The sequence below is a fragment of the Malassezia globosa genome (assembly GCF_000181695.2).
Source record: "Malassezia globosa CBS 7966 chromosome Unknown mgl_sf_1.1, whole genome shotgun sequence".
Lineage (NCBI taxonomy): Eukaryota > Fungi > Basidiomycota > Malasseziomycetes > Malasseziales > Malasseziaceae > Malassezia > Malassezia globosa.
In genome coordinates this window covers 889,229-902,912 of record NW_001849874.1, presented here as the reverse complement: position 1 = coordinate 902,912, position 13,684 = coordinate 889,229, and the positions used below count along the sequence as shown (strand labels likewise).

The window sequence follows — 13,684 nt, the reverse complement described above, 5'->3', positions numbered from 1 at the left end:
ATGACTTGCCACGGCTTGTGTATGCGAATCCGTCCCTCCAGGTCCTGGTGAATCACCCTGAAAATGAGGCATCAAGTATGCTTGTGCATTTCTGTACGTGCGGATAGTGCTCATGTTCAGCCAATATGCCGACACGCACGATTGTCTTTGGAGAAAAGTCCACGTCTGACATACTGCGAGAGCTCTTGACCATGGCTCAATTCACTGACTAGCGTACATCGTCGTCATCATCATACGGACACACGTTTTTTTAATCTAGATGGGTAGTTGCTATGTTACAAATTGACAAGACAAAGGAAGGTGTTCTTTTGTGACGTATTTCGACACAGAAGGGAAGAAGGAAAGAAAAAAAAAAGAGAGCGTAATCAGGGTGAGCGCGAACGAGAAAGACTCAGAGTCATCACGCCCAAGTTTGGCAAACACCTCGCTGGTCTACACGTAGGTGGATTCAGGGCATGCCGGCTATCGCACGCCGGCCACCACCGAGCTCTTCACGTCGCGTTCGGTCGCGTTCTTCGCTTTCTGAGCGCCATTTGGTCTGCCTAGCAATATCCAGCTCAGCTCGTTGAAGCAGCCGACTCATAGCATCCACGACAGTAGGTGTGTGTGTACTTTCCGCGCCGGTCACAGCGCCTGCCGTAAGCGCACGCACGATGCACTCGCGCTCGAGCGTTGGTGCCATACGTCGGTTGGTCGATAGCATCTGACGGGCAGCAGCGCGTTTGCCGCTGGGCGAAAAGCGTTTAGCCGCATGACTGTTACCGCTGCCGCAAGCATGGCCAGCGCTACTGCTGCTGCTGCTGCTGCTGCTTGCTGTGCGTGAGACGTTGGACGATCTGGCAAATGTCTGCTGCATGCTTCCCCCACCGACATCAGACCAGATACGAACGAGGCCTTGGACCTCGAGACGCTCAAGCACATCCAGGAGCTCTGAGCCACCTAGTGGTGTCACGAACGCCGCATCCTGCTCCAGCATACGTGCATACGCGGCCTCCAAGTCACTCAAACACACACCGCCGTCGCCGCGAGTCGTGCCCCCTGACTTGAACAAGCCAGCCTCAGCATGCTCTTGCAGAACGACCCATGTGAGTAGGAGAAGCTTGGCGTGCACGCCCAAAGAGCGGACACGCGCCGATTGTGCATGCCCCGCCATGTGAGCAAGCACACGAAGAATGTGGGTGGGCGTGACACTTACAGGCGTCGGCTGCGTCGTCGACGCGGGCTGAGAGTTGTGCTGTCGCTGCTGCTGTTGCTGGAAAAACTCGTTCTCTGCTAGGTCGAGCGCCTGGCGACAGGTATCAAGAGCGCGGCGAATGTCGCCAGACGACGCCGTCAGCTTCCGAGCCAGGAGCTGCAATGCAGCACGTCCAAACAGCCCAGGCATGTCAGCGAGACGTGCTTCTAGCAAAGCCAGCACTTGATCAGCCTGCATCGGTGCGAAATGCAGCACGTCAGGCTTCACGCCCTTGCTTCGCACGACAGGAACAAACCTTTCTGTGAGGTCGAGCGAGTTTGCAATGCCGACCAGCGCCATGGGCACTTTGCCGGCCAGTTGCTTCGGAAGGCAAAAGATCCGTTGCAGGATATCTTGGTGTGCATACACATGGAGCCAGTGGTCCATTTCATCCAAAACGACAATCAGTGGCCGCGACTGCGCTGGCGCACGGCCAATCGCTGTTAGATCTGGCACGTCGAGGGCTGCAGCGATACGCTGTGCAGCTTCCTGCGGATGCGCTATTCCGATGCAGTTGATGTAGATATGCGTTGCATCCATGCGTTCGCGAAGCACATCACGCACGAGTGCTGTCTTGCCCGTTCCAGGCATGCCTGATATGTGCAAGCATCCAGACACTTGCTCACGCACGTGTGTGTCAGAAGACGAGAGACTTGCGTCGAGAAACGCATGCAACCTCGCTCGCTCCATGTCACGACCAACAAGGACCTCTGTCCGGAGCAATGCTCGCGCCTGTGCATACACATTGGGCATTCGTGTCGGCGTAGCAGGAGGCGTCGGCTGAACGGGCGCCGGTGGAGCATCACGAACCGACCCGGATTCGTGTTCCGTCTTGGTCCGCTTTCGCGAAGGGGTATGGGCTTGCTCTGAAGAAGAAGGCGATGATGACGATGACGTAGGCGGCGACAGGATCCGTCGCTTCCGTGGCGTCGTTGGTATAGGAGTCATTGGCCTGGCATGCTGAGCATGGGCCATGCGGCGTCGTGTGCGCATAGCGATAGCCTCATTCGCCTGGTATGTCTGAGCCTCTTCGACGAGGACAGTCGGAGTGACGTGCCGGATAGGTGCGATATTCTCTTTGTTCTCATCAGGTCGCGCTTCGTTCGTCGGCTGTGATGCCGGCATGTTGGATGGTGGTTCACCGTCGCCAGACGCGGTGCAAACCAACTCAGCTTGCGAGGCAGCGTTGCATGTTGACACGGGCTTTTGACAACTCGACTCTGTGGCAAGAAGTCTGCGTCGTGGGTCCTGCACGTGTAGTCATGGGCGTGGACGTAGCAGCGGCCATCGCTTTGCCGGGTATATGTGCATGCTGTTCGTGTCCCATTGATGAGCCACTCACAGCGACTGGCTGATTCCTGTTCGACAGGGGACTCAGCTGCGATCCAGCATGCACGGCTCTCATGACAACGTGCTACGATCAGGATGGAGATGGAAGGGGGACAGAGCGCGAGGGAATGGTCCGTTAAGAACGTCGAGCTGCGTGTCTGTGCCGCCCAGTCCAGCCTCCTACCGCCTTTTTTCGCGCGTCTAGCTCCTCTCGCCCTCGCGTAGTTGGTCGATGCATGACGCGTAAATGACATGCACTTGCGCGGCGAGGGACTGGTCCATGTGCACGTGATAATGCGGCATATCGCGTGCCGAGCCTATGAATTTTCTCTGCGACGAGCGCGAGATCCAAATTCTATGTATGGAGGGCCGAAACTGTGAGAAACTAGAAAAAGGAGAACCAACCTCACGCGCTGACAAAAAAAAATCTTGGTCATGACGCAGCGCCCGTTGGCCGTTGCTGCGTCACGCGTCCGACACGCACGACTTGGGGCAACGCGCGTACAAAGGCAGAACCACCACACTGCGAAAGGACAGCTTCCATTCTACGCACACTACATCTAACCTCACGTGTACCCGCCACGATAGCGCGGATGGAATGTCGGTCGACCAGGCCGATGATGTGGCACCCGATCAACATGGCCTCGTCCGCGCCTGTGACCAAAGTGGTCTCCGCGTCCGCGACTCCCCCGTCGATGTTGGTGGGCGGTAGGAGTCGTCGGCGGCACGGTGGAAGAGGATCTGGACCCCCGTGGTCGCGATGGCTGCCGCTTGGGCCGTCGCATATGTGAATTTGTGTCATCTGTGTCAGACAGGAAACTTTCTTGTTCACGTAGTTTTTGATGCCTTGCAAACCAGTCGTCGTCATCATCATCGTCATCATCATCATCCTTGTTCGTAGACCCAGAATTCTGTAAATCCTCCAGTAAAGATGACGTACGCCCGGAGAAGCTATGTCGTGAACGTTTGCGTCGTGGCGGCGGTGGAATCGTAAGATCAGGCGCATGCGAGCGCACAGAGCCGTCGCGTACTGCATATGCCTGGCTGTATGGCCCGGCATTGGCAATCACCTCGCTAAAGGGCGAGGGATCCCCTGTTGGCCGCGTTGGATTAGTTCGGCGTAAAAAGCAGTCATCACCCCAGTGGTGTCCCACAGATGCACAATTATAGCATACTTTTAGCGCTGGATCCCAATCACTCGGTGGTAGTGGAACAGTGTTCCTCGACGATGTCATTCGCTTTCGAGCAGCGTCATTCGTGTCAGCGTCACCGCTGCTGTTAGAGCTGCTATCGCTGCTGTCGTCACTGGGCCCTGCATCGTCATCCACATCCTCCGGCATCATCACCAGGGATGCGGCCCAGCCAGGTTTGGGTTTCTGCTGCTTCTTTTCCCGCGCGTGCTCGCGCTCCTGCCGCCGAAGTTCGTGCCGATACTTCTTAGCACGGGCATATGCATGCTTTTCTGGCGTATTGTACGCATAAAGCCGCCACCATGTGTGGCATGTTGTTTCAGGATGTGACGAGCTTCCACATCGTTCACACGTCCGACTTCGTCCTCCAATTCGAGGTACAGGGCAGTCCTACAAGCGTGAGTCCACACACACACACACATACCTTACTGCGATGTCCCACGCCACCACATCGAAAACAGCTAGTACCTAATGGACAGTCGCGTGTCGAATGTTCATTCACCGCACCACAGGCAAGGCACTTTTCCAGATCAGCTTTCATTCTTCTCCTTTCGCACATTCTCACGCACCTGTTGATAGGGGCACCGCTTCTTCTCATGTCCAGCTTCGCCACACACAGGGCACACGCCTTTGCGCTTGCGCTCATTGTTCGCCTCCGCTTCGTAATAGCGTGTCCCATCAGCATCAAGCTGTTCATAAGCACCATCCGCATCTTGACCAGTTGCAGATTCAACAGAACCAGTATCCGCAGCCTGATACACGTCTACCGGGCGTGACCGATCCGACACTATGGCCACATGCTCAGGCAGATCTAGATCTGTCGCGTTTCGTGGCACCTCATGCGCCTCGTTCCGTGTTATACTTGCTTCTGGACGAACATTTTCACTATTAGTATCGAGCACGAAGCTGGGCTCTGCCGAGTCAGTGTCACGCGGCGTCTCGTGCTTCTTGCGGCTCCTCTTTGAACCACTCCGAGCCATTCCAGCTTAGGCGCACCTTGTCGCAAGGCGTCTCCACTCCACTACGCTGGGCCTGAAGTGACGCTAGTATTTCATCGCGATGCGCATGAGGACCAGCCACGTGATAAACTTCGTTCGTCGACTTCAACAGCCTTGGTCTGGCCTTCTCTATCCGCCCTCGTGGACTCGTCTACATTTTTATTTTTTTAGTTTAACTATGTTCCTTGTGCGATAAGCTACTCTCACCAATCACATTCTTGAAGTGCAACTATGCGGTTTCAAGTCCTATTCATGGGAGTGAAGCAAGCGTTCTGTTTGGATTTCTTCTCCTGTGTTCGACCAACACATCGTTTTTGCCACCCATTTGGCTAGGCAACACCGATACGACGCTCTACGAGCTTTATTCACCCTGACCCACTCCATGTGCATCCACATCTAGCCACGGCCAATATCGCTCAGTCCTATTTCATCTTACATTTTATTGGACATTGCAACGGATAACCACGCCTACACTGCCCGAGTAGAATCCACGTGATCGCACAAGACCCCATAGAAATGTCCCGAATCGGGCACATATCTGTGCGGCACATCAACCAGATAAATATAAAAGCATCTGTGCTGTTCCTGGCACATATAGTGATTTTTGCGCAAACATGCTCGTGGGTCAATACATCGTCCAGCGCTTGGCACAGCTTGGTGTCAAGCATGTATTTGGACTTCCTGGCGATTATAACATGCAGTTCCTTGATATGATTGAGGACGAAAACAAGCTCAAGTGGGTGGGCTGTGCCAATGAGCTGAACGCGTCCTATGCTGTCGACGGATATGCTCGTTCAACGGGTCTTCCAGGTGCTCTTGTCACAACGTTTGGCGTGGGTGAATTGTCGGCATTGAATGGCATCGCAGGTGCTTACACCGAAAAGCTGCCGGTGATTCACATCGTTGGTATGCCGACTTCATCCTCCCAAGCCCACCATGTGTGGATGCACCACACTCTCGGTGGCAACAAGTATAAAGCATATTTCGAGATGTCGCAAAATATTACTTGCGACAGTGATATTATCGGATGGACTCAGCGTGACCTCGATAACGCTCCGTATGTTATCGACCGTTTGTTGGTGTCGATGCTAAGGGAGAAGTTACCTGTGTACCTGGGTGTCCCTCTTGATGTATTCGAGATGGAAGTGTCAGACGCGAACCTAAGCACGCCCATTGAGGTGCAACGTCCTGAGGTCTCTGATGAGAAGCGTGACTATACCGTGCAAGAGATTATGCGCCATGTCCAAGCGGCTTCGTGTCCTATGGTTTTGATTGACGGCTGTGTTTCCCGACATGGTGTTACGAAGCTTGCGTATGACTTTGTCAAGAGCACTGGCTTCCCAGTCGTCGTTGCACCCATGGGCAAGAGTCTGTTCCCTGAAGATGATCCACAGTATCTTGGTGAGTATGCTGGTCATGGATCATTCAAGGAACTTATGGACGCCATGGACAAGGTTGACTTGCTTATCACGCTTGGCAGCTTTGACTCTGACATGAATACAGGCAAGTTCACCTATAGGACTCCTATGTGCCATACGATTGCCATCCACAGCCGATGCTGCGTTGTCGGCTATGGCGAATTTTCAGGCATTGGTTTCGAAGATGTGCTTCCTGCGCTGTCTGAGCAACTCAAGGGCGAGCGTGACCAACGTTTGAGCCTAACCAAAGAGCTCAAGTCGTCCGTTGAGCACCGAGTCGAGTTGCCAGATGCGACGTTCGTGTCGCAAGACTACCTATGGACGCGATTGAGCTCGTTCCTCCGTCCTGATGACCACATCGTAGCTGACATGGGCACCTCCTGTTTCGGCTCGGTTCACACGACTCTACCAGAAGGCGCCCACTATTATCAGCAGATTCTTTATGGTTCGATTGGTTGGAGTGTAGGTTCTACTCTTGGTGTCTTGTGTGGTGCTGAAGCCAAGGGCAAGGGTCGAGTGATCTTGTTTGTGGGAGATGGCAGTTTGATGTTGACCATGCAAGAGATCTCAACAATGATGAAGTATGGACTCAAGCCTATCATTTTCGTGTTGAACAATGATGGTTACGAGGTGGAACGCAAGATTCATGGCCCAAATCGCTCGTACAACAACATTCCGCCTCTGGACTACAGCCTTCTCCTTGATTACATGTACTGCTCGAAGGATGTGCGTGCGCCAATGAAGGCAGTTGAGTCAAAAGAAGTGCGCGATGAGGCGCAGCATAGTCACAGGAATGACTTGGAGTCTTTCAAGAAGTATTACCACAAGGTCGAAACGCGCAAGGACCTTGACGCCCTCTTTAACGACAGTTCGTTCCAGAATGTTGATGGTATCCACCTTGTGGAGCTCTTCCTGCGTCGTGGCGATGCTCCCGACATGCTTGTCAAGTTCACACATGAGAAGCTTCCATGATCATCACTCGCTTACTTCCCTAGTCATTACATAGTAGCCTATGTCTTGTCGTATCTTGAATGTGCGTCGTGCCGTTGAAAGCACAGGCATTTGCAACGTCTGTAGGAGCCATGCTTCATGGGCGTGCGACACTCGAGCACTGCACCCGAGCAATGGTGCATTCACACTTGTCCTACCCAATCCACGGGGCGAGGTATTCGATGATCCTGCTGCGTTGCACATACAAACAAAGCACTCGTTCTCCATTGCGCGCGCAACGCAAATTGCATCGAGACATGCTGCCTCACAATCTTTGTTCCATACCTGTGCCTCAGTGCCTGAGTCGTCGGCGTACCAGCAAGTGGGCGCAAACACGATATCAGGTCCAGTCCATTCGTTCGGCTTATCCAATTCCGACAGCTGTTGGTCGCAGCCGGGGGGCACGAAGAGCCGGCGAAACGACTCAGGAAACATGAGGTCCCAACACATGAGCATAGACGCACGCACTCGAAGACCACGCCGCGTCTCAAACATGAACACAGGAGGATACTCGTCTTTCGGATGCGACACATCCGTTGCTGGCGTTAACACGGCCCTCTCAGCATGCCATAAGTTCCGCTTCGTATATGCACCCTTGATGTCGCCCCTTGCATCGAGAAAGTATGTAGTATTGTAGAGCGGACTGGCCCGCTTATTCGCATGTCGTAGAACTGCCGAACCTGTCACTATGGCCGTGCCAAATTCGCGTGCCATGCACCGGATATCCTCTAGCCACACAGGCACATCACTGAAGGAGTCTAACGGATCATGCGTGTGAGACTGGCGCCAAGCTTCATGTGAAGAGCCAGTCAAAAAATACTCAGGAAACACTACTACATCTGCGCCGAGTTCACTCGCGCTACACAACAGTTGCTTCATGCGTGGAAGAACGTCGTAGACGTTCCCATGTGCCGCCTCGTTCGGCTGCACTTGTGCAAGGGCGACGTGTATACGCATCCGTTCATCTTCGGTATCAAAGCCATGTGAAAATTCGCCCACGATAGGTAGTAGGTCTGACATGACTCCTTGTGCACAAAAGTGTAGCCCGTGCACACTCTCCACGTGCTCTGATGGATTATGGCAAGACGTGACAGAGTTTCTCTTCGGACTTGCTCATTGTGCCCATCAAAATTTAAGCACATTGGCTCTACCCAATCAGTTGGGTCGGTATGTGCGTGCGCCAAGATCTCGATCGGGAAAGGAGGGAGAAAAGTGGGGGGGGGGGGAAGTGGGGTGTCCGGCTGCATTCGAGGTCGAACAAAGCGTACTTTTCTGAGTGGGGCAAATTGGATCAGATCTCGCAGCGTTCGCCATTACGAGCTTGGCTGCTTGTGGGATTGCTGGTCCGTTCGAGTCGGTGGCCAGAATACAACTCGTGTTGATTCTTTCTTTCCCTGTGCTTAGCGCGGGCAATGACCTTCTTGACGCATCCACCACAAAGAAAACTGCCTTCAGAGCTTTGTGATCGCATTCTCCAACTCGCATGCGAGCCCAATGTCTCCTGTGCTAAGAAACCGACCTTGTCCGATGTCCTCGACGCGAGTAGCTTACCAGAGCGACCCGTGTTTCACATAGACTCAGCGCCTTATGACATCGAAATGTTACTGTGTGTTATGCAGTTGAGTCGTGCCCATTACGCCCTGGGTGTTCAAAGGCTCTACAAGTCCGTCATTTTGTGCAGACCTTCTCAATTGTGTGCGTTCTTGCAGGCTCTTGTACACCGCCCCATGCTGGGTCAGCTCGTCCAGCACATCTATATTGGGTCGACATCGATCTATGCCGAGCGTCCAGTGCTGGGTCTGAGTCACGGTTTTCATTCATACGAAGAGGCATTTTCAATTGTGCCCGAGATCCAACGACGCCCCAGCGATCACCCATGCACACCACATGGCTCACTGCTCTCACATACGCTTGAGCGAGATATAGCTGAAGTATGCGCCATGCACGTGGGTTCCGAGGCCCCAAATGGCACACGCACAGGCGGCATCACGATTCAGCAGCCGGGCCTTGATTATTTTGGCCACATCATACCTCGGTCTGAGTGGGTCATGAGAGCATTTGAAGCTCGCTCGCTCTTACTTTGGCTTCGGTTTCTTGTGCATGAAGAGCGGGGGAATCACATTCGCCGATGGCTCGCAAGCCCATACAACGTCGAAGCGCACAAGTATACATTACGCGCGGAACATCCTCATGCGGTCCTACAAATCGAAAAATATGAAGGCGTCCATGAGATCGAGCATGATGTATTTGAACCTCGTCCTCTGCATTCGCGCCCAGCAGGTAGTCGGCATGATCCTCTTGACTGGGAAGACGCGGGTGACATGCTTTACGCACTGTCTCCATCGGACGACGACGTGCACACTGCGCTGGTTTGGCGTGTGTTGCAAGAGTTTGACCCATCGAACCTACCCCGCTGGTTGTGTGTGCTGATAGCCAAGGCGCTAGCCTACGGCCGCTGGCTGGCGTTGTGCAGCATATGCGATCGTTCATATCGCGCTGAGCCTGTCTTTACGCCGATACCACTTCGACATGGCGCAGCCTTTTTCCAGCACGACCGCTTCGATGACCCGTATCTGTTTGCACGATCAGGTGCACTGCATATGATCGGTATGGGAGATGTCCCCAACGACGTGTCCGACCCAAGGTCTGAAGAGGCAGATTTGTGGGGCGCCACTCAGCAAATCGGCACGTCCCTCATGTGCACTTGGGAGCGCCGTCCCTTTGGCATTGCCCTGCGTGATTGGAAAGTACCTTTGAAAGAGACGCTGCCACAGCTTGACTCGGAGCTCCAGCTTGGCTCCGAGCCCCTACCAATGCACACTCTCGGCTCGCTGCTTCAGAGTGTTCATTCGCTTCTAGGTATGCTTCCTCGCGTCGAGAACCTGGGTCTCTCTGGCGTTTTGGAGCGAGCTGTCGCTGGCTTTCGTCAGCCTGTAGAACTGCCTCATCTCACAAGACTGTCTCTCGGTCCGCCACCCATGTTTTGGGCACATACACTCGTTTGGGGCGACGAGCATCATCGCACATTCTCCCGCGTGAGACGTTTGTGCATCACTGGTTGTATGCTTCTCGCATCGGAGGCCCAGGCATTGGGTGGCGCGCATGGCGCATTGCCGAACCTAGAGAGCGTCGTATGGTCTATGCACAGAAGTACACTTGCGTATGAGGCGCCGGCTATCGTAGCTACGATCGCAACGATTCTTGCCATCGAAATCCCCGGCAAAACTTATGCACCACCTCCTACCCAAAGGCGCAAAGGCGTCCATCATCTGCATGTCGTACTTCACACTCAAGCATACGATGACGTGCGCCGCATGGCGCCCACCTATATTATGGAAGATCCACGCCTTTCTTTCGGCAACGCATCTGTTACTGCTCCGAAGCACGTGCACCCTGTAGTTACAGACTGGGCACATACACATTCTCATCCCATATGTACATCAGACACGAAATAGACAAGGAAACTGCTGGCTGTTATGGCGAGAATCCAAGCAGGTTTGGAATATGACATGGCCCCATCGACGAAATAGTGATCGTCTGGCCCTGTCTTGCCTGAGTGATTCGGCAAAGGTGCCTTTGCAGTCCCAGCAAGCGGTCCCTCTTTTACGTTAGACGCCGTTGCTGTGATCGATGCAGATGAAGTACCTTTGGGAGTTAGTTATGGTTAAAATCTTGTGGTTGCACCAGCTACTTACTATTCGATGCGCCTGTGTCGGAGGATGGCGTAGATGCACTGCTAGAGCTTGCCGAAGAAGAGCCACTTGATGAAGGCGGGTTTTGTGCGACAATGCACATAACGCACACACTGAGCAAGAAGAGCCATCGCATACCGACGTACTCGTGTTTCTTCCAGCCCACTTCCGCCGTCCCCAGCGTTTACCACAGTCGCTTTGGGGCTTGCACAAATAGAGTTTGTCGGAATTCCACAACTCCGCACGCTCGTTGACTCCACTCTTGGATTCCTCGCAGGTGGGTGTGAATCCAACGTCGGGCGGTTGATTGTTGCACCTAAAATATACGCACGCAAACACATTCCTACTCACTGATCGACACTGGTGCGCCAGCGCGGAACTGGTTGGGTCTTACCTCCACTCGGATTAAACGGCATGCCTCCGGACCCAGGTGCCCGATTGTCCCAAGATAGTGTATCGACGGCCTCTGATCCAACACTTGATGATGACGAAGATGCTTCTAGACTCCTTACTGATGAATGGATCGCTGAGCAGGATATCGAGAGTGTGCCTCTAGACACATTGTCTCATGAGCATGACCATCCTCGACGGAACTCCAGCATGCGTGCTTTCACACACTCGTCAAGGTTCTCGCCTCTTCGCGGGCTTCTTGTCATGGTCAGTGTAATCCTTGGAATGCTACTACTTGTCATGACAATTCCTTGGTTCGCTGGCAGCGATCGAAAGCTTTCTGCAAACAGGCCGCATCGAATTAACCGACCGCTTTACAAAGCACACTCCTAGTCCCATTGTCCTGAGGTGTCCTCATCACTTCAGCTGTCATATCAACATGTACATACGCGTGGACCTCCGAGCCCTAGTACCTGTTTGACCAAAAGACCAACGCAGCGACGGTCTGCGTCATGCTCTCATCCACGTATGTGCGGCTATGCAATCCTGCTTGTTTCAACACCCATACCAAAGTTTCCTGATACCCAGTTGATAGATTTCATGACCCATGCTTTACCTAATAGGTCAATTTGTTATTCGACAAAACCAACACTTCCACTCGCGCCTCATCATCATTTAGGAGCGGACCTCACATTCAAGAGCGATAGAAGCAGGATCTCGTGCACCTATGCCTCACATTGACGCGCATGAATCGCGCACATCTTTGCTCGAAGACAAAGAATCATCTCTCCTTCACAATAGGCAGTCAAAGCACACAAGAACAGCTCTCGATGCAGATCATGATCTTGAAGCACCGCCTCACCATGAGTGGGACATGAGAAGTCAGGACGACTCCGATGATGAATCCCAAAGCGATGAGGGTGAGTAAAAGCAGCCATGGGAAACCTTCTATCAGCGAAGGACAAGTTTCTGACCGCTCTAGATTTCGATGTATATCGTGACTTTTTAAATTATGGTCAATCAGGCGACGCGCTGCCACTCTATGACAATATGGACAACCAGCAAGTAACATCGAATCGGTCATCTCACTTTGGTTCGGTACCACCGCTAGCTTCAAGACCCAAGTCACAACCCCTTCTTCAGATCCCCACGCATCTTCAAGATACCTCGTCAGCGGCCTTGTTCGACACACGATACGCTAATGACTCGCTTGTCGTAGGCAACGACACAAAACCCTATGGCACACTGCTTGGGCACAGCAACTCGTCTTTCGAGTTGGCTGATATAGCGCCGCCTGGTGCAGAATACTCGACAACGGAGCTTGCTGAAATGACACGGTCGCATCGGCGCAAAGTATGGCGCCAGAAGCAAGCTCGCACATTCGATCACTGGCTACATGGACAGCACCTTATGTGTGGCTGGTTGGGTCGAGGTACTGCTCTCATGATTTTGTTTGTGTTTTTCATCATGCTGATTCTAATTTTGTACTTTGTGATACCTCGTGTACCTAGTAAGTATGAAGCAAGAAAGAACATTTCGGGTAATGGAAATGGGGCAGGGGGACACACATGGAAAGAAAGCATACTAACACTTGCAAAACAGCTGTTCATCTCGTCACGCGTAACGCACTTACACCTGCTTCGAAAAAGTCTGATATGGTTCTTTCTGGTGCGCCTACAGGCTTCAAGTACGTTTTTTTTTTTTTTTTGTTCTTGTCATTTGACAAACCTCTAACACATTGACAGAATGAATGGCACTATGAATGTGCGTCTAGACAACAACGATGGATGGGTTCCTTCACACTTGCTTTCACTTCACACAGATGTCACACTCAGCTCCACAAATGTGAAGATTGGCTCGGGTGATGTGCATTCACAATGGATCCCTGGTCGCAAAGTGACTCAAGTGCAAGTCCCTATCTCCTTTTCGCACAAAAGCCTCAATGTCACTGGAGATGATACCCAGCAAACCATGCAGAAAGCCTGCGCACATCTTTGTATGTACCAACCATAACGCATCCCTCACATGCTAACAAGCTCTTAGACCGCGGAGTTCAGCGTCCAAGTGAGTACGACTGGTGTTTTTTACTCACCCTCCCCCACTTACACGGACCCTTTCCGCTTTTCCCCACGGTTGCAGGCATCAGTTTACAGATTGACATGCAAATGGAAATTGGCGGCATATTAGGAAAGCATAAATCCAAATTGAACTTGCAGGACATTGACTGCCCATGGGAATTACCGAACTAGCAGGCTTGTCACAGATGGAGGACAAGGTCTGATTGGAGCCGCTCATATAACCGAGCTTGTTTTCCGAACACATTGGTCGCATGAGTCCAGGCATGCTTATTTCTGTGCTTTCGTAATTGTCCCACATGGCAAGCCCGAATTGATTATTTACGCGTTCACCCAGAAATGGAGGGAGATCAATAAACGGCTAGCCA

At 52.7% G+C, this 13,684-nt stretch overlaps 6 protein-coding genes across 6 annotated transcripts; 3 read left to right on the top strand and 3 right to left on the bottom strand.

Annotated features, from left to right (window-relative positions):
• Window positions 1–448: 448 nt before the first annotated feature.
• Window positions 449–2,359, bottom strand: MGL_0410 (uncharacterized protein; the record flags this gene model as incomplete). The annotated part of the gene is made up of 1 exon (XM_001732583.1): window positions 449–2,359. The coding sequence occupies one exon, from the start codon at window positions 2,357–2,359 to the stop codon at window positions 449–451; it is 1,911 nt and encodes a 636-aa protein (XP_001732635.1).
• Window positions 2,360–3,129: 770 nt separating this feature from the next.
• MGL_0409 (uncharacterized protein) lies at window positions 3,130–4,733 on the bottom strand (the record flags this gene model as incomplete). Its single annotated transcript, XM_001732582.1, has 2 exons — window positions 3,130–4,143; window positions 4,323–4,733. 2 exons carry the CDS (start codon window positions 4,731–4,733, stop codon window positions 3,130–3,132), a joined length of 1,425 nt encoding a protein of 474 aa, XP_001732634.1.
• Window positions 4,734–5,365: 632 nt separating this feature from the next.
• MGL_0408 (uncharacterized protein) lies at window positions 5,366–7,141 on the top strand (the record flags this gene model as incomplete). The annotated part of the gene is made up of 1 exon (XM_001732581.1): window positions 5,366–7,141. The coding sequence occupies one exon, from the start codon at window positions 5,366–5,368 to the stop codon at window positions 7,139–7,141; it is 1,776 nt and encodes a 591-aa protein (XP_001732633.1).
• Window positions 7,142–7,302: 161 nt separating this feature from the next.
• On the bottom strand, window positions 7,303–8,179 carry MGL_0407 (uncharacterized protein; the record flags this gene model as incomplete). The annotated part of the gene is made up of 2 exons (XM_001732580.1): window positions 7,303–7,347; window positions 7,370–8,179. The coding sequence occupies 2 exons, from the start codon at window positions 8,177–8,179 to the stop codon at window positions 7,303–7,305; spliced, it is 855 nt and encodes a 284-aa protein (XP_001732632.1).
• Window positions 8,180–8,886: 707 nt separating this feature from the next.
• Window positions 8,887–10,614, top strand: MGL_0406 (uncharacterized protein; the record flags this gene model as incomplete). The annotated part of the gene is made up of 1 exon (XM_001732579.1): window positions 8,887–10,614. One exon carries the CDS (start codon window positions 8,887–8,889, stop codon window positions 10,612–10,614), a length of 1,728 nt encoding a protein of 575 aa, XP_001732631.1.
• Window positions 10,615–11,968: 1,354 nt separating this feature from the next.
• On the top strand, window positions 11,969–13,490 carry MGL_0405 (uncharacterized protein; the record flags this gene model as incomplete). Its single annotated transcript, XM_001732578.1, has 5 exons — window positions 11,969–12,161; window positions 12,224–12,751; window positions 12,844–12,928; window positions 12,987–13,237; window positions 13,285–13,490. The coding sequence occupies 5 exons, from the start codon at window positions 11,969–11,971 to the stop codon at window positions 13,488–13,490; spliced, it is 1,263 nt and encodes a 420-aa protein (XP_001732630.1).
• Window positions 13,491–13,684: the final 194 nt, after the last annotated feature.